The sequence below is a fragment of the Euprymna scolopes genome, chromosome 15, assembly GCF_053919585.1.
Source record: "Euprymna scolopes isolate OS-2025 chromosome 15, ASM5391958v1, whole genome shotgun sequence".
NCBI classification, from domain to species: Eukaryota; Metazoa; Mollusca; class Cephalopoda; order Sepiida; family Sepiolidae; genus Euprymna; species Euprymna scolopes.
Window position 1 is genome coordinate 35,458,958 of NC_136496.1, and position 20,978 is coordinate 35,479,935.

The 20,978-nt window shown below is 33.5% G+C and overlaps 1 protein-coding gene and 1 pseudogene across 3 annotated transcripts in view; one reads left to right on the top strand and one right to left on the bottom strand.

Moving 5' to 3' along the window:
- Window positions 1-20,978, top strand: part of LOC145293774 (uncharacterized) — a 132,393-nt gene that overhangs the window by 96,032 nt on the left and 15,383 nt on the right. For 2 of the 3 annotated variants that reach the window (XM_080140287.1, XM_080140288.1), the window contains exons 3-4: window positions 7,022-7,248; window positions 9,645-10,296. In XM_080140287.1, the coding sequence (XP_079996413.1) occupies window positions 7,022-7,248; window positions 9,645-10,296 (879 nt within the window). The remainder of the gene's footprint in view (window positions 1-7,021; window positions 7,249-9,644; window positions 10,297-20,978) is intronic. The other variant, XM_080140290.1, reaches the window with a different exon arrangement.
- On the bottom strand, window positions 9,235-9,339 carry LOC145294331 (U2 spliceosomal RNA; annotated as a pseudogene).

Below are 20,978 nucleotides of genomic sequence, written 5' to 3' on the forward strand. Positions count from 1 at the left end.
TCCTCCTATGTTAAGGATGGGGATTCTAAATAACAATGTTATTAACAGGAGGAGAGTGCAGTGGGGGATGGGAATTTAATAACTATTATTTAACTTCACCTAAGAGATCAACAAGCGGACCGATCAAAAATGCTCAGTCATAAATTCGATTAGATGTTTTGATTTCAAACAGACAAAATAGACAAACAGACACGAAATATCCATTATAATATTATTATAATGTTGAACTAAGAATCAATGAAATTGAATCCGGGTTTTAAAAAATATAAAAAGCATAGAGAACTAGCCTGGGTGCCCGGCGTTGCCCGGGTGTTTGGAAGTGTGTGTTGAGTGGTAGTAGGCAGGCAGTGTCGAACCCGCACCACGAAGGAGGAAAAGAATGTGAAAAAAAACGTGACGTGTTTGCTGTTGCCCCAATCGCCAAACCACAAGTGACGTAGGTTTAAATTAAAGCTAGATAATCGAAAAGAGGTGATGACTTTCGAAAATATTGGCGAAAAGAGCGACCCCTCCCTGTAGAAAAGCGCCCAGTTGAAGGTGAAGCAATTAATGTTTTTAGTCAATTTTTCGATATTTGTCGTCCGATGGGTAAAGCTTCAAAATGATACCGATCTCGTGAAAGTCCGTCGCCTCTGTCGTAAGTTTTTGCGATACATACATACATACATACATACATACATACATACATACATACATGCATATATTTAAACAGACAGGTGAGATTTATCTTATAGATGAGGAGTTCTGTCTTAATAGATTTTTTTTAATATGAACTGAAAACGAGCGAATTCAATTATGTTTTTTAAAACGCCCCATTGCCATTCTTTATATATATATATATATATATATATATATATATATATATATATATATATATATATATATATATATATATATATATATATATATATGTATGTATGTATATATAATGAAACGACGATGATAAATATAAACTTGCTTCTTTTTTATTTCTGCAATTCAATCATAGATCTTGCTCTCCGATATGAATAAAGACGGTCATGTGGTGGGGGTAGTTATTCAGTCGGAAGCGACCACGGATACAAAAGATGCCTGATCGGTTGGTTGGCGTATTGTTCTATTCGGATATTCAAAGAGAGATAAAGAAATGGTCGAAAGAAAGGGGGAAGACGTTTGATTATTCAAGTCATTGGCAGATTTGTTCCGTTTTTATGCAATTCGCCATTTTTAGCCGTTTTATATCAATCGGAATGAATCGACAACACACAGAATTTTGAAACGTAATTGAATGAATTGTTTCATCTGTGAGAAGAACATGGGTCGTTTGTGCGTTGTATTAGACATGCACATACTCTCTTTTTTTTTACTCGTGAGGTCACCGCTTATCAAGGCCTAGAGGCCACTCATAGATAAGGTTTAAGTGTTAGGTGACACAACATGATCAGTTATGGAGCAGCTTTGGTAGGGCATAAATTATTTCAGACGACAGCTCAATAGGAATAGGAAATTATTCATATTAGATTTGAAGACGACCATGTTATTGTCAGTCGGAAAGCAATCACACGATATTGCGTTCCACAGACGGACAATTATCGGAAAGAAACTCTGTTCGTGGAAGTCTCTTTTAGTTCTAGACAACGATAGAGTGTGATAGATGTTGTTAGCAATCAGTTGATTATTATTATTTTTTGTTGTTGTTTTTTGCGAATGTTTTATAAGGAGAGACCATAGATTGGAGCTCGGTCGAACATCTACCATAAAAGTATCGATAGAGCAGAGATAAACTCGCAACGTCTCTTCTGTGAGAAAGGGGAAGTAGGAAGGCGAAATGGCTTTCGCCGCTAGATTTCGAAGACAGTTTTGTACACTATCAAGATAGGAAAAGGTACTCTTAGGAGTTCCGCCTCAAATGTGGCAGCAGTACTCCATCTTAAGGTGTATTTGACTCTTGGAAAAGTAGAGGATTGCGTCGGAAGTGAAATATATTTATTAATTTATTGAACAATTCCACAATTTTTCAAGTGATTTTGGCATCGGGTCTTGTGGAAATCTTCTATTTAAAGTCAGGAATAAAGGCCAGTCCCAGAGGTTTGTCGAAGCAGTGTGCTTCTTCAAAACGGAAGCTGCTCGTTTTAATTAGGGTCAAGTGACGATATGGGCGTTGGAGGTGTGTGTGTGTGTGTGTGTGTGTGTGTGTGTGTGTGTGTGTGTGTGTGTGTGTGCGTGCGTGTGTGTTTATATCATTATTAATTGTATACTATATTATTATTATTATTATTATCATTATTATTATAATATATGCATCTATTATTTTATTTATTTATTTATTTATTTATTTACTTTTTAACTAGGCTAATCACCGTTCGCTTCCATGAGATTTTTTCCTATATTTTAATCACGCAAAATGCAGTTTTGTATTGCGTTGTTTTGAAAGAAAAATCAATTATTTTACTCTTCTATTGGACCGTAATTTGCAATTAACTCATAAAGTGCATATTTTTTTTACTAATTTTCTATCTCTCTTACTGCATGTTCTCTGACTCCGCGCTCATGTTCTATACGTCCCTCTCTCTCTCTCTCTCTCTCTCTATATATATATATATATATATATATATATATATATATATTTCTTAACAGTCTTAAGTAATAATGAAAAAAAAAACAGGATGAAACGATCTGAATAGTCAACTAAAAAAAGGGGAATGTCTCCATAAGCAGTAATACGATTAACTGGTAGTTAGAAAGGAAAAGAGAAAAAAATGCTACTTTTTTATATTTAGATAGCGATAAACCATTTTCACTTTCTACAATTTTAGATCGAAAATTTTGTGTATGGTCTAATAGTCGCTAGAGGATTTTACTCATTCTTATTAATAGACGGGATTATCGACAACAAAATATAAATTAACATTTATTTTTAATTATCTAATCTAGTGGTTAGATAATCCAGACAAATTGGTAATTAAGCGTTTGAGAACCTCCCATTTAACAATGTAACACGAAGGCACAATCTTCAACGTCCCTTCCGCAGAGTGCGCCGCTCCTAATTGGCTAGATAAATAAAAGCTTCGGTCTCTTTGAACATAATTCACTTAGAACGTTTAATTCCCTGTCAGTTAAAGCTCTTCCTTTATCCTCACGATGGCAGCCATGATAGGATGTTCACTTCCGGAACAAACCGGAAGCCGTGCTTGTAACGCTGCAAGGTGGCCGGAACAGGCAAATGGCGGCTCCGGATGCAGTTGTCTTCAGTGCTGATAGAAGCAACCAGAGCGAAGGAATTAATTCAGCAAAATTAAAAGTAGTGTTTGCTAAAAAGTGCAGCAAACCGAGAAAGGGTGCACACGCCATTTTCAATTTTAAAGCCTCTACTCCAAATCACAGCCATTGTGTCAGCCATTTTGCTTTTCTTTATTTACAAGCTGACATGTTGAGCATTATACGAGTTCCCAAACGGTTTGCATCTGTTAAATACATTGTAACATAGTGGATGTCATTTTATCTGATTCGGCTGACACGGATGATTTTAACAAGTTTATTATTTTCTCATTGGAAGTTTGCACAGAAGTCAGTATCAGTGATTGTTCACTGGCAATAAAAAAAGTGCTCCATGGAATTTGAGTAAGACTTCTCAGATTTCTAGCACTCTCCGCTTCTTTTCGATCGCCAAACTAAATCACTTTGCATCATCAGAACAGCCGTTTACCATTGATTTCTCTCTATCAAGGACCGTTAGTATTCTCTGAAATTCAAATAGTACTAAGTTTTCTCAAGTTTCTTCGCACTCTACTAGATGGTTATTATTATTATTATTATTATTATTATTATTATTATTATTATTATTATTATTATTATTATTATTATTATACATTCTGTAATACCAGGCCTGATATTCGGAAGTTTCTAGGGAATATCATTTTAATGCGATTCCCAGACATACGGCGAGTATCCAAATAGTCATCCACCTGGTACTGACCAAGTTAAACATCGCTTAATTTCATTAATTATTTAGCATTATTATCCCGTACCTAAACGATTAATTGTCTGAAAAAATTGTTTCAATTTTTAACCGACCGATTTGACACATAAGAGCATTCAGTAATCCACCTGAAGACTGAGGTTCTATTCTCGGTCGAGTTATGCCAATGACTTAAAAAATTGTACTCTATGCCATTTTGTTAGACATTCAGCATTATAAGGGGGATCAAGGGTGTTATCCTGAGAATGGAATGGCGTTCTCCCCTACACCTCGGTATATTTGCTTATTAATAGGGAAGCCTTCGCGTCGCCCTCGACGACAGTTTTACTTCAAGTGAGCATAAATGGAATAAAAACGCCTTATCGATCGATCTCGTAAAGAGAGTCTCATATCTAAATTCCAGTCATCTTTATCAAGATCTCTTCTTTTTTTTTCTTGGTTCCTTATAAACAATGCATACTCATCACTATTCAAAAACTGTGAACATGTCTGTTCAATATTAAACCAAATGTTTATCTTTCACATTAATTAATTCACGTTGACACGCCGGTTCTCGCTTGATCACCGAAGTTAAGCAACATTGAGCCTGGCCAGTACGAAAACGGGTGACGATTTTGGAATACTAGGGGCTGTATATGCTCTCCGCTTATCTCGGCCTTGTTTCCAGTTGTCTAGCACTTCTCTTTGCCACTGGACTCAAGCGATAACGATTTAGGAGAGATGTAGTTCAACCTTTGCCTCACAATTACACGTGCAACTACCCTTACAATCCATTGTCTCTTGAGACTGAACAGAAGCAGCAAATTAAAATTGCTAACTGGTCTCAACTTGAAATAAACACAGCGCTCTGTCTTGTAATGACATCATGAAAGTTCAAAACCCCAAAAAATAATTGCGAACGAATTTAATACTAAAACGTACGATGCAGCACTAATAAATTTCGAAATTTTCAATGTGTCTTATTCAAATAATTTCACTTTAACTTTCTTACTTTTAGGGCGCAGAGATTCCATTATTATTATTATTATTATTATTATTATTATTATTATTATTATTATTGTTGTTGTTGTTGTTGTTGTTGTTGTTGTTGTTGTTGTTGTTGTTGTTGTTGTTGTTGAATTTTCAACAAATGACGCACATGGGATAAACGGAAATCGAAATTGAAATCTTGAGGTTAACTGACCTATTTGAACTTTCTTATAAATAGAGCTTAAAACATTACCATCACTAAATAATTATAGCTTTGGCGTGACGTTATGAAATTACGATTAACGTTATGTTTCAAAACATGAATTGAAGCATAATCGATAATAAAAACATAACTGAACGAATGAGTTAGCATTATCAGTGATTACTGTATTGTATGCAGTTCTTTAACAATTTTATAATCCTCCCAACTTGACAAAAATATGAGACCGATGGGAGCATGTTTTTATTCGTATTAAGTTTTAAAAAAACAGTAATGATTATCATATAAATATATATATTTATTTTTTAGTTCATATAAGTAGCTCCCCAAATTTTAAATTATGAATTTAGTGATCCGTGAAGTTCCAAATGTTTGTGAGCCCAGTTTGAGAACAAGTACAAAATCTCTCTCTCTCTCTCTCTCTCTCTATATATATATATATATATATATATATATATATATATATATATATATATATATATACTATACTATACTATACTATAATAATGATTAAATGCCTACAGACACTAGTTTCATCCTTTTGGGAATCTTCAGTGCAGGGTTTCACGATTAACACCAGTCGATAGATTCGAACTCGGCGCCAGAAGCATTCTCTGGCTTCATTAGCAAACACAATGTCCATTTGGCTACCATTAACCGCGAGAAATACTAATTTTAAACATTTATTGCAATAAATTATTTTAACGTCAGTCAGAGTGATCTAATCATTATATGACGATCTTTCTCTCTCTCACACACTTACTCTCTCTCTCTCTCTCTTTCTCTCTCTCTCTCTCTCTCTCTCTCTCTATATATATATATATATATATATATATATATATATATATATATATATATATATATTCTAGCAAAAGTACCCGTCGTTGACTGGGTTCAAAAACAGCCTACAGAAAACGGGCTCTCATTTATGAAAGTATGATAGGTTATGAAAAGGAAGGGTTGTAAATTTGGGTTGAATTTGGAGGTATCAAAACCAAAGCAAAATATGATGAAAGTAAAAATAAAATACATAAACCCCATAACTTATTATACCATACCTGTTCACATTGAAAAACAATATTTTGTGGATCTATATTAAAAAACCTTGTTAAACTTTGTGACAAATTTCCATTCTATGGAGGTCAGGTGCGAACGAACACCCCATAATTTTATTATATCATATTTCTTCAAACTGAAACATAATTATCAAAGTATACTTACGCAGATAGATATGAAAAGTCTTTATTAAAGTTTGTGCCTATTTCCATTCTATGGAGGCCAGTTCTGCCAGATCAAACATACCCAGTCCTGTGTCTCGATCCATCTTCTATCATTATATATAATCAGTTTTTTTTTAATCAACCATATAGAAGCCTATTCGTGACCAGACACACACACACACACACACACACACACACACACACATAAGCATTCAGCTTTATATTATATATATATATATATATATATATATATATATAAACTTACATAATATTTTTTTTAACCACATTTAACCTCACCTAGGTTTAAAATAGGTCATATCACTAGATATCTATGCTTCCCGCTAAAAAAGCACACACAAAGGAAGGTTGAACGTAAGATCAACTTGGTCTTTGTCCTGTAAGTTCCTGCCCATGTACTGATTAGGGGGGGCGCGGCGGAAACTAGGAAGAATATTAGCTAACTCAAGGCCCAACATAATGTATGTATATATAAACGCGAGATAACCACAACATTCGCATAAGCCTAACGAATGAGCGTGGATGAAACGCGGAATATTCTGTGTAGATTTTCTTTTACTTCCATATCCATTCATCCATTTCAACGTATGCTTGCTTAATTATGTATTTATTTGCCTACTAATTTGTTTATTTCAGGTCAGACGGGCGTAAATCAGCTCGGCGGAGTATTTGTGAACGGGCGACCTTTACCTGACCATATCCGGCGCCGGATAGTAGAACTCGCACAGATGGGCGTGCGTCCATGTGATATATCGCGCCAGCTGCTCGTCTCACATGGCTGCGTGAGCAAGATTTTGACGAGATTCTACGAGACCGGTTCCATAAAGCCCGGTTCAATCGGTGGCAGCAAGCCGAAGGTGAGGGTAAATATCTGTTTTGTGGTTATAAACCTTGTAGTCCTCATCATCTCTATTGCATCTTTTTACGTTTTTTTGTTTTGTTTTTTTGTTTTTTTTTTGTCAGATACACAGGTTATCAGTTACAAAGGGGGAAGCTTGGATTGTTCTTTAATTCCTTCTGATAAAAACAGGTGATGCATTCGCGGCTTTTTCATACCAGCCAGCGTTCACCTTAGCAATTAATCTGAGAGACCATGGACTACCGCGGCAGTACCATGTCATCTTTTTTCGGTGTTATTCGGTTTAGCTCGGCCCTATATACTTTCCCAGTCAGTACACCCCCATTTTCAGATGTACTCACTTAAGCTTTATCTTCTCGAAAAGAGATGTACCCCCCCCAGGCAGTACCTTTTCGCTTTGAGATGTACCCTTACAGGCAGTAATTTTTCGCTTTGAGATGTACACTCCTAGGCAGTATCTCTTCGCTTTGAAATGTACTCTTAGGCAGTATCTCCTCGATGAATGCAGACGCCATGATAATATCACATCTTTGAATAGAACAGATATTACACTTCGGTCTTAGCTCGAAGGCCAAGTATCTTTAGTTTTAGTTTTGGATTTGACATAACAGCGATGAAGTTTCAAATAAATACATTTTTTACATTGTATTTTCGGTAATATGGCGACCCCATTAAAAAATGAGTAGAGAGTGATAACGTAGGTGTATCAGAATTTTTGTTTAAAAAAAAACTAATGAATTTTACGAACTCAATATTTTTCCATTTTTAAACTTTAAAAATCTATCAAAATTTTTCTATTGATTCTATTTTTACGATATTTTCAGGGTCAATGTGAAATTTTATGCTCTTTCCAATAAACCAAATATAATATTTTAGACAAACTTTTTTTTATTCACGCCCCCCCCCATTTTCAAGTGTCTATTAAAAAGTAAATAATTAATTTACTCACCAAAGTTTTATATATCACAAATTGAAGTGAAAAGGTCAATAAATAATATATTCAAATTTAAAACAAAAAAAAGTAGTGTTTTTTAGAAATTTACCTGTAAAGTTCGAAGTTTAAAACCTTTTTTTCTTAAACCACGTTGTTTGTTTTTTCTTTTGTTTTTTGTTTTTAATGAAACCTTAGTCTTTGCTCCTTTAATTGAAAAAAAATTAGGGCTTGAATTACATTTTTCGAGCAGTATTAAGCTTGGAAAAACAGGGGGTCGAATAATTCACGCCTCCCATTTTGAAATGTCTATTAAAAAGTAAATAATTAATTTACTCACCAAAGTGTTATATATCACAAATTGAAGAGAAAGCTCAATAAATAATATATTCAAATTTAAAACAAAAAAGTAGTGTTTTTTAGAAATTTACCTGTAAAGTCCGAAGTTTGAAACCTTTTTTTAAAAAAAACACGTTGTTTGTTTTTGTTTTTTGTTTTTTTTTAATGAAACCTTGGTCCTTGCTCCTTTAATTGAAAAAAAATTAGGGCTTGAATTAGATTTTTCGAGGAGTTATAAGCTTGGAAAGACGGGGTGGAATTATTCACTATTTTTTACGAAATTTCTGACACACCTAGTGATAACGTACGTACGAAATGAGTAGAGGTTGATAACGTACGTATGAACAAAAAATTACTTCAACGCATTATTACATAAATTATTGTTATAAAGCTTTGTCTATAAATAAGGCCGATAGCCATTAGTCGCGTGCTCTCGTGTAATGAATGAATGCGTAAATGTAGGATTGACAGGAAATTCTTAAAGATAACCTAAAATGACCGAAAAATGGGCTGAAATTACTTAAATAAATAAAAAAGTAAATAACTTAGAATGGCTTTAATGAACTTAAAGATGAATTGAATGACCTTAAGAATGACTTGAATGCTTGAAAAATAACTGGAATCCTTCAAAAGCAACTTGAATGATCTGGAGAATGACTTAAATGGCTTTGCGACTGACTGGTTGTAAAGTGGGTGATCATTTTACATTAAATTAATACAGAAAGGTGATCCTCCACTTTATATCATAAAGTTATGAACATAAGTACAGCATGTAGTAAGAACAGATAGTACACTTTGATCTTAGCCAAAAGGCCAAGAAAAGCTTAAAAAGCTAAGAACAGCATCTATTAACAACAGACCTTTGATCTTAACCAAAAAGGCCAAGCATAAAAGTGTTACGGACAGACCGACCGACAGACCGACCGACTGACGGACCGACGAAGTGACTTACAGAGTCGCTTGCACGCGACTAAAAAAATACCGAATCTTCTGTGTGTGCACAATGTTAACTGTCTTAATTAGGCTATGTTATGTGTTTGACCAAACCTTTTAGATCAAGGTTTATGTAAAATGCTAACGTACTATTTTTTTCTCTCTCTATTTCCGATCGATGCCTTTAAAACAAAAAGCAAGTGGCAACTCCGCTGGTCGTGCGCAAGATACTGAACTTCAAGCAAGAGAACCCTTCGATCTTCGCCTGGGAAATTCGTGATCGTCTCCTCGCCCAACGGATTTGTGACGAACAGTCTATCCCAAGCGTTAGTTCAATCAACCGCATCCTACGCAACGCCAGCGCCTTCATCGGAACTGATCGCGACTCCCCCTCGTCGGTCTTGCCCCAGCAATCACTCACCGGCAGTTTACAGTCCCCGAAATGTTTCATGGCCGCTGCAGCCGCAGCCGCAGCCGCGGCTGCAGCCACAAATGGCCCCGGGAGTAACCCGGCTAGCCACGGGGCAGCTGGTATACCGCTCTTTCCTCACCCGGCCTACCCGAATAACTTTCTGCCGATACCCGGTCTCTCTTACCCGAAACTGGTTCAAGTGTACACCAACGGTGGCGGGTATAGTGGCGGCGGCGGTGGCGGTGGTGGGGGCGTTGTACGCCGATTAGAGAGTCCGTTGAATGGACGAAGGTCTCACTCGCCAGGACCGCGAGATCTCACCTGTGATGAGAATAAACAAATTGACGTTGATGACGACGACAACGATGATGATGATGTTGACATCGAAGATGATTCTCCCATGCCCAGAGAACAGAAACACACGCATTTCACCCCAGGTAATTTAATATTTGTTTTATTTCTTTGTTTAGTGAACAAATTATCCTATATGTGATAATGGGCCTTATATATATATATATATATATATATATATATATATATATATATATATATATATATATATATAGTACCTATTTACTATGCCTCCCCACGGGACAGAGTTAGACACCAGGGTCGTTTTTTAACGTGGAGAAAAGGTACAAAAATAAAAATTGTCTCAGTCGTGAAGGATTTCTCCTCCATCGAAAGAGAACAAGAAATGGAAGTGCAGCATCTGAAGAACAGATACTACACTTTGATCTTGACCATAGTAATTTATAAAATTTTGCCCTAAAATCATCAGAAGAAATGGCAACAACCAATTCGTCAGAAGGAAATAGAGTGCGTTTTTGCATAATTAAAATTTATAAATTACTAACTAGCTCTACCTACGTATTGAGCACTTTTGAAGTAAATACTTAAAGTTTACGCATAAATCTATACTTTCGTATATTAAATTTGTGTGAGTAAATGAAGTAGTTATATATATATATATATATATATATATATATATATATATATATATATATAGTGAATAAAGGACAAAAGACTATATTCCAAAGTTAATGATGGTAACCATCTTATAATTTATTCCTTTAATTCAGTTGAGATTTACAATTCTTAATTAAAGGAATATATAATGAACTTTGGAATAGAGTCTTTTGTCATTTATTCACTATATTGCTCTGTAATTACATTGAGCTTCTTATATAGGGATTGGTATATATTATGTAGAGAGGAAATACAGGATATATCATAAAATTGAATGCCGTATCGGCAATATGTATAGAAAAATGAGGTGAAAATTAAAATTCCATATGCGACAAAGACATCGTCCGCGAGATTAACAGTTTTGTTGTAATCAACGAAATTTTTTGAAGACATCATATATATGTTGTCTTTTGTTTGGGAGAAGCAGTCACATTTTCATTTCAAATAACACTATACAAGTACGTATGAACTTATCTATCGTATCATATATATATATATATATATATATATATATATATATATATATATATATATATATATATATATATATATACAGGTGGTTTTGTTTTGATTTTTTAAACGATATATATGTTTATGTCTCCGCCTCGGAGAACCGGTGTTTTCTTTTTTAGAAAGTCGCCCACTTTTTATTTGGACGTATTTTTTATTTATTTATATATTATTTAAAAAAAAAAAAAAACAGTAATCTACGGACACGCGCGTTTTGGAGCCCTAACCCGAAACACGCGTGTCCGTAGATCACTGTTTTTTAAAAAATAATAAATATATATATATATATATATATATATATATATATATATATATATATATATATAGTGAATGAATGACAAAAGTCTATATTCCAAAGTTTATGATGTTGACCATCTTATAATTTAGTTCTTTAGTTCAGTTTACATTTACAATTCTTGACAGTATATGTTTCGTAGCGCAAAACCAATCACTTAATTATTATATCAACTAGTGAATCTATTTTGCCCTAAAATCATCAGAAGAAATGGCAACAACCAATTCGTCAGAAGGAAATAGAGTGCGTTTTTACATAATTAAAATCCGAAAATTGGAAGGAACGCTGCTAATATCTTATATGTTTTAATTGCGTCATTCTGACTTTCAAAATGGCGTAATAATAATAATAATAATAATAATAATAATAATAATAATAATAATAATAATAATAATAATAATATATTGCTCTGGAATTACATTGAGCTTCTTAAGTAAGAATTGGTATATATTATAAGGAAATAAAATATATTTCTACAGAAATTTATATATATATATATATATATATATATATATATATATATATATATATATATATATGTATATATATATATACTAACAAAAGTACCCGTCGTTGACTGGGTTCAAAAATAGCCTACAGAAAATGGACTCTCATTTATGAAAGTATGATAGGTTATGAAAAGGAAAGGTTGTAAAGAGATGGCTTCGAATTTGGGGATATCAAAACCAAAGCAAAATATGATGAAAGTAAAAATAAAATAGATAAACTCCATAATTTATTATACCATACATGTTCACACTGAAACAATTATCACAATATTCTGTGGATCTATATTAAAAAAAACTTCTTAAACTTTGTGACATTTTTCCATTCTATGGAGGTTAGACGCGAACGAACACCCCATAATTTTATTATACCATATTTCTTCAAACTGAAACATAATTATCAAAGTATACTTACGAAGATAGATATGAAAAGTCTTTATTAAAGCTTGTGCCTATTTCCATTCTATGGAGGCCAGGCGCGAACGCAGACCGCACAATTTTATTATACCATCCATATTTAAGTTAAAACATACTTAGCAAAGTATTATTATGTACATCTATATCAAAAACACTTGTAAACGTTTGTTTTTTTTAATTTCTAAATGTTTTATTTCCATACTTTTTGGACCAGGCGCGTACGCAGACCCCACAATTTTAATGAATCATCATTATGTCAGATCAAACATACCCATTCCTGTGTCTCGATACATCTTCTATCATTATATGTGATCAGTTTTCTATAATAGTCAACCATATGTGAGCCTATTCGTGACCAGACACACACACAGACGTTCAGCTTTATATTATATATATATATATATATATATATATATATATATATATATATATATATATATATATATATATATAATTTTCCAATTTTCAAATATCATGTTTTTTCGGTTGGTCATTGCTTTCTTTTAAAAAAAGATTGCCATTACAATATTGTTTCATATTGCGACTAACAAGTCTGCAAAATTATGTTATTGCTGCTTATTTAGTCACGTACGAACTATATGTTTACTTTAAAAACTCAGAAAAAGCACCTTTTTTGAAAACTTACATGGTTTATGCATCCGACGCGCTTTGCTGTTTATTCTCGTTTCGACGATTATTGTCGTACTGTATTTATTTTAACTTATATCAATTATTTTTGTAGTTTTGTAGAGGATTATTATTATTATTATTATTATTATTATTATTATTATTATTATTATTATTATTATTATTATATTTTATTTTCAATTTATTTAAAGGTTTTATCCGATTGTGTTTATTTATTTTCCTAGTCTTATTTTTAAGTTATCTATATATTAATACGATAGCGTGTGTTTTCTTTTGTGTGTCACGCTTACATCCGGGTTGTTTAATTGTAGTGTTCTTTCTTGTAATAAATAATTTTACCAAGAATTCTTCACAAGTTTTAGTTTTGGTTTCGATTATAGCTGCTGCACTCAAGTTATATGGATATATATTTTTTTAAAATCACAATTTTGTAACATATAAAAATCGATAAAACATTAACTCTATAATAATATATACGAAATATGCAAGAATTAAAATATCATATTTACGACCGGTGCTAGCTTTAGATAAATAATTTTGCAGTTTTATCAAAAAATCTACAATAATACCGAGTGTCCATTTACACTGCACATCTACAAGAATGCCAACGTCAATATATTACATATGAATGAGTTCCCTGTAGACTTTTCACAGGTCTCGATAGTATTATTATATTTATAATTTATTTTCCGAATAGAGTATCCCTAATAAGTGATTTAACTTAAATTCGAAACTTAATGTTGTCTTTTTCTTTTGTCTTTTCTTTTGTTTATTTTCTTCGAAGGCTTTGTTGACTTTAAATTAATTCCAGAAAATTCGTTAGCATCGTCACTAGTTATAATATGATTCATATGTATCAACTTTATTTACGTTGTGTTTGCTAAGTTTTTTGGGTGATATTTAGTTTTAGTTCATTGTTTGTATTGCTTTTTTTTTTAATATTTCGTTCAATTTGATTCACTTTGCGGTGTTTATTGCCTAAGGCGTTGGTGCGAAAAAAAAATTAACACGCGAACAAAAACGACAATGGAAACGGAATCGAAAGCAGGCGAGCAAAATGGTGGCGAGATGTAAATTAGGTGATATAATCGCAAGCCTTCTTGAGAAGTTATGCACGGATCAGTAAAGAGCGGGGCTCTTTCTTTTCCGATTTTCTCCCATTTCATTTTGCTCAATTATTTCATTTTGCATCTAATATTCTCCTACTTTGACTTTAGATCCCCCCTTCTCTTCTCTCTCTCTCTCTCTCTCTCTCTCTCTCTCTCTCTCTCTCTCTCTCTCTCTCTCTCTCTCTCTCTTGCTCCTTTGACGGTGCATGTCAATGTTTCGCTTGTTTTTTTTTCTTCTTTTTTTCTGACTTTTTAAAATACATATGCAGACATAAGACCTTCCTCGCCATCTCATAATCCATCTGCATAATTTAATTTCTTCTTTTCTTCTTCTTATTCTTCGTCGTCGTCATCATCATCATCATCATCATCATCATCATCTCCCATCACTATCCCGTTGCTTATTATTTGTTTTGTTTTATTCCTCCCCACCATTAATGTCACTCGTCGGCTTAGGTTGCACCTTAGTAAACACCCTCTTCCTTTCTTTTAGGTCACTTTTGATAACATGCGTTCAGTCTAACTTCCCGCTCGTTTGTTCTTTTTCTTTCTATCCGTTATTTATATCGTCTTGCTTACCCTTCTTCTTCTTCTTCTTCTTCTTCTTCTTCTTATTCTTATTCTTATTCTTCTTTTTCTTCTTCTTTTAGTACTGTTCTTCTCATACTTTTTATACTTCTTCTTTTTCTCGTACTTTTACTTCTTCTTCTCGTACTTAATTTTCTCATGCTTCAGTTGTACTTATTTTTCTACTTCTTCTTCTTCTTCTTCTTCTTCTTCTTCTTCTTCTTCTCCTCCTCCTCCTTGTCTTACTTCTGCTCGTAGTTTTTCTTATTATTCAGCCTGTACTTCCTCTTCTACTTGTACTTCTCATACGTCTTTTTTATACTTATTCTCGTGTCTTCTTCTTCTTCTTCTTCTTCTTCTTCTTCTCGTACTTCTTCTTCTTATTCTTATCTTTATTCTCCTCGTCCTCGTCCTCTCGTCTTGCTTTCTCCGATTTAAACTATTGAACCTAAAAAAATCAAATAAAATAATATCACAATTTCTTTTACTATACTTGTCCCAATTGCTATGCCTTCCAGCGCAACTTACAACTCCATAAAACCTTCTAATAATTATATTAATTACTCGTGTTAAACTGCACCATTCAAATAATTAATCGTATGGCCAATGTATCCAGTTCACTATTGGGACGCTTACTATTTCTATTTCGCCCTCCATCTCCGCGTATTTTCATTTCTAAAATCCTCAGACAGCCACTCGTTTCGCAAGTGTTTCGTCGTTCCTCTCAAAAGCCTCGTCATCTACAGGAAGGATAACCCGTTGAAAGATGCAGGAAGCGTGAAACTATAATCGGATAATCGAACGATTGCTGTACGATGCAGTTGACTGGAAATATTGAGTGGCTTTTTTTTCTGCGAGAAAATGTCTTCGCAGCGAAACATGATGTACTGAATTGCTTCGTCAATTCGCTATCGTTAGCCAATGTTCATTGCTTAAAATACTTGAAACAAAGCATTTAAATAATAAACACTTCGGTTATAGTCACGATAGTTTGCTCTTTTCAACTTCCGGTTTCTGATATTTATTAGGTTGGATAATTAGACATGGTTAAGCGGAAAACAAAGCCATAGTTTAATATACAGAAAGGGAAGGGCTTTCATGTTACCTAAGAGAAATATAATCATTGATTAGAAGGGACTATATCTTGCTTGATACTATCTTCCGAAAATCAAAAAGAGCAGACAATCTTGACTATAACTGACATCTTATTCTTGAAGAAAAATCTTTTGACTTCGTATTCATACATTTCATTGATAAACATACACACATTAGTAATTTGGATACAATTTTTTTTATTGACCGTAAAGAAAAGAAAAAAACAGAAGAAATTAATTTTCTTTGGCGAGGAGGAGTGTATACGTCCTGTCTTTACTTTATAATTGAACAATGCTGAAAATTAATTCACTTTTTTATGAAAACCGTTCTATACAATGCAGGAAGCCACTTAATGTTCACATTAAGTGGCTTCCTGCATTGTATAGAGCTAAACATACTAATTCAAAGTACAAAAATTAGCCAATGTTGTGTTTTATATATTAAGTGGGTAGTTTTTTTTTTAATCCAGAAAACAGCAATTCTTCCCTGTTTGTCAGAAACCTCGCTTATAGAATGTGAGGATTGTAGAGCATAATAAAGGAAATGAGAGTGACGACGGTGCTTAAAATAAACCAAAAGGTCTACTTTTTACTCCTCTTATTCGACTTGAACGGGTTGCCGCTGCTGTTGATGTTTTCATCAGTAGTTTACGCTGGGAAATCGGTTATGGCTGTGGAGCGTTCTTTATTCTGTATACACGCTAGCAGACATGTTCAGCTTAACGTGTTATGCAAAGGTACACGTTTTCATATTGTTTTACTCGGCCTACAACACTTCCAATTTGAAACGGAAAGCTGACATCTACACACAGCACGGGAAATAAGAGAAAATAAAACTGCAGGCGTGTGTTATTAACAAGTGTTTACAAGATGTACTCGTTGTGGCACCGGGAGAATGGCGGGAATTGTGGATCTGATTTCAAAATGTCTAAGATTAGAACAGTTTTGCTCAGAAGATGTGTATGCTTAGAGTTTCGTTCTTTTATGAAGTTCTGCCGTCTCCTTTTACTGTTTCTATATATTTTATATGACTATTAATCTACAAGAGATAATAAAGTCATAAAAAAGTATGATTGATTAATTAACAAATTTGAATATGTTATCGCATACGTTAATTTCCTTTAAAAACAAGTGAAGCACAGTGAACTAGTTCAGCATTTGACCCCACCCCACCCCCATTTAGCCTCAAATTCACATATTTAAATTTCAGTTCAGCGCCATGCGAAACTGCTAAATAGACATACATAGAAATTTTTGGACAAATATGGGAAAACACTTCTACAAATAGTGTTTTTATTAGCCCAAAAAGAGCCCCTGGGAAACACCCAAGAGTTATCGCGAAGTATAGATAAACAAAATTATATAGAAATCAGTTAGTTAAAACTTTTCCGAATTTTTTATAAAAATCCAAGGCATCAATTTTTTTTTAATAAACGCCAAAAGTGTTATTTTTAGACATTTTTATCCGGAAGGCACCTTTAGGGGTCAACCGGAGTTTTCCCGGAAAATCCATTCTGTTACTTTTTTACTCATATTAATGTTTGTGCAAAAATTTTAAAAATTCCAAAGCATGGTTATTGAGAAAAGTGTTGACAGACGAACAGACGAACAGACAGGGGTGAATTTATACCCTTGGGTATAGCCCTCATGGTTTGTTCGCCTAACAGATTAGACGCCGAACTCGATAAGATTAGGGAAATATTCATCAGTAATGGTTATTCTGTTGACCTTATTGATGACTGTATTTTCAAAAAGGTTGCGGATTTAAATCCCCTAAAAAGTTTGGACCTTTGAAATGTCCGGTTTATTTAAAATTATCGTGGATTGGGGAAAAGAGTTACAGACTTTCCAAACAGATACGCAGAAGTATTTACGACTGCTTTTATTCTGTGTCCTTGCGTTTGGTATATACTACGAGACCTGCTTTTCCTTCTTTTCGCAAGAATAGTTTGCCTTACATCCAAAATAGCAATATTGTGTATCAATTCAAATGCCAGTGCGATGCTGGTTATGTGGGCGAACATCCTTGCATCTTTTGACTCGTATAAACCAGCATGTTCCATCGAAGATCAGACATGGGGTCTGGTAGTCTCCCTCCTTCTGCAGCCTTGGACTCTGCTATCGGCCAGCATTTGGTTGACAACCCGTGCTATGCCGATAGATATAAAATAGAATGGTTCGAGGTGCTACATAGAGCGGACTCCAGAAACCATTTAAAGATTTTGGAGTCTGTCTCTATTGCGGTGCGTAAGCCTTCTTTGTTCCGGCAAAAGGAAACAGTAATCGATTTGTTTCTCTTTGGGGAACTTTTCTCCCGTTTTTTTTTTTTTTCTCCCTCGTTGTGCCAATATTTTAATCGTTTTAAACGTCAATAAACTTAATTTTAGTTGTCCCCGTACTTTTGGCACATTCAATAGTTCCCCATTAGAACTCTTTAAAGTTTCAACATAATATTATTTTGTACGCTATCGATTTTCTCCTGATGAGATGATAGCCGAAAGAGCTCTTGAGAAACTTCCGCCTATTTTATTTAAAACTGTATATAAATTCTGTACCTCCAAACATTTATATATATATATATATATATATATATATATATATATATATATATATATATATATATATATATATATATATATATATATAGGAACGGGAGAAAGAAGGGGAGGGGAAGAGAAGAGGACACTTTTGACCTGATAAATTTGCATGATGTTTAATTTGGGTATCATTTCTATAAACAGATATATAATTACTAAAAAAATTTGGGAATAGACTAATGGCTTAGGAAACATTTCTTTGCGCATTTTATGTGTATGCGATTTTTATTATCTGTGTGTGTGTGTGTGTGTGTGTGTGTGTGTGTGTGTGTGTGTGTGTGTGTGTGTGTGTGTGTGTGTGCAGAAATGCCACCATCTTATCCGCGAAGAATAGGCTTGTGATAACCAAACTTCCTGTGAATTTCATCGAACGCTCTCTCAAACGCCATCTTGAAAAAAAAAAAGGGTGCAGAAGAAAAGGTAGCCAGGAAAGAGACAAAGTTGGCACGAAGATCAATTTCGATTTTCTCCACCATCCCCCTTTGTCATCTCCCCACCGCACTTTCCGGACGTTAGCCAATCAAATCAATTACGAAAACACATTACACTCCACGGCCATGGCCAGATCTAAAGGTGCCAACGTAATAATGAATTCCAACAACCAACTGCGCATTTGGTATTTTCGATTGAAAAGGTTTTTTTCTTTTTGTATTGTTTTCTGTTTTCTTTCTGGGTTTTTTCTTTCTTTCTTTCTTTCTTAAAGTTGGAAAGAGAGTATTTATTTCTCTCCAACCGCGAAAAATGTGATACAAGGGACGGAAAGTGGGAAAAAAATTCAGCGCTTCTGAGAAGGAGCATTCTGACGCTGCAAAAGATGCCTACGAAGCCCCGTTGGCATTCTCCGGTAGAGGCGCTCCATGTGATTAGTAATAAACTAACCCCTTCTCAAAGAGAGACAGAGAGAGAGAGAGAGAGAGAGAGTTCCTTATAAGTTCCAAAAGGTTGAGCTTATCTTTTACAAATTTCACACAAAGGTAAAATATATGTCTGACAGTGTTCTTAGATATGTTTTTTACAGAGATCCATCCGATAAGTATCGAAAATCGAAAAAATCCGATATTAAAAATAGTCTTGAAATAACATTTTAAAAAAGAAAAAATATATACAGCGGGAATATTTTACGTTCCATCGGGCAAGGTAGATAATAAAATGTCAGCAAACCATTTTTTCTAAAAAAAAAAAAAATATATATATATATTTTGGCATCTAAGATATATCTCAGTGGTAAAGTATTCAACTACATATAAATAAATTCCCTGTTTAAACCTAGGTGTACCTGACCATTTTACTTTAGTTTGTTCTTATTAATGAGATCAATTTACAATAAAAGAAGATGTACCATTAAGAATCGCCGCAAATAATTTCTTCGTTTTTATATGTTAAAATTAAACATTAATCAAAAATTATTTTTCCAAGGATTTATCGTCAAGCCCAAATATCAGCTGACGTGATATTGTAAAGAAACACAAACGGAATTTTATGAACGACATTATTATTATTATTATCATTATTATTATTATTATTATTATTATTATTATTATTATTATTATTATTATTATTATAATTATTATTATTATTATTATATATTTATTTATTTATTCATTTATTTATTTATTTTTATTACTAAAAGTTCAGCTCGGCTTTGCTCGGGTCTTATGTACTGTTCATAACTTAATGTGTATATATATATATTAAAAAGTTTGACTCATCTCCAGGAAAACTACATCTAAAATTTAAACTGTCTAGCTCTAAAACTGACAAAGAAGTTTGTTACAGTCTGCAAAGGTCAACGCTTTCAGATTTGACCTCTTGATAGCCAAATTTTTCCCGAAAACTTATTAAAAAGCTTACTACATGTCTGAATACACTTCATGTAAGATTTCAGATGTTTAGACCAAAAATTGGTTGAATAGTTTGCTAGAGACCACAAAAGTCAAATCTTTTGAACTTTGACTCATTGACAGCCAAAATTTCTGCTAAAAACCGATTAAAAAGTTTACCCTATGTTTAAATGCACTTTATGTAAAATTTCAAATGTTTAGACCAAAAATTGGCTGAGTAATTTAGAGGAGACCGCAGAGGACAATTATTTTTAACTTTGACCCCGATTTTGACACCTTAACATTTATTGTTTTGTGCTCAAATCAAATGAAAAAGTTGGATCCATGTCTAAGTAACCTACATCTAAAATCTCAAGTGTTTAGACCCCAAATTGGCGGAAGAATTTTGTAGAGTTTTTAAAGGTCAAATCGTTGACCTATTGACAGCCAAATTTCTGGCCGAAAATCGATTAAAAAGATTTTCACAAATCTCAATACCCCTTATGTCAAATATATATATATGTACACGTATCTATCTATATATATATATATGTACACGTATCTATCTATCTATCTATCTATATATA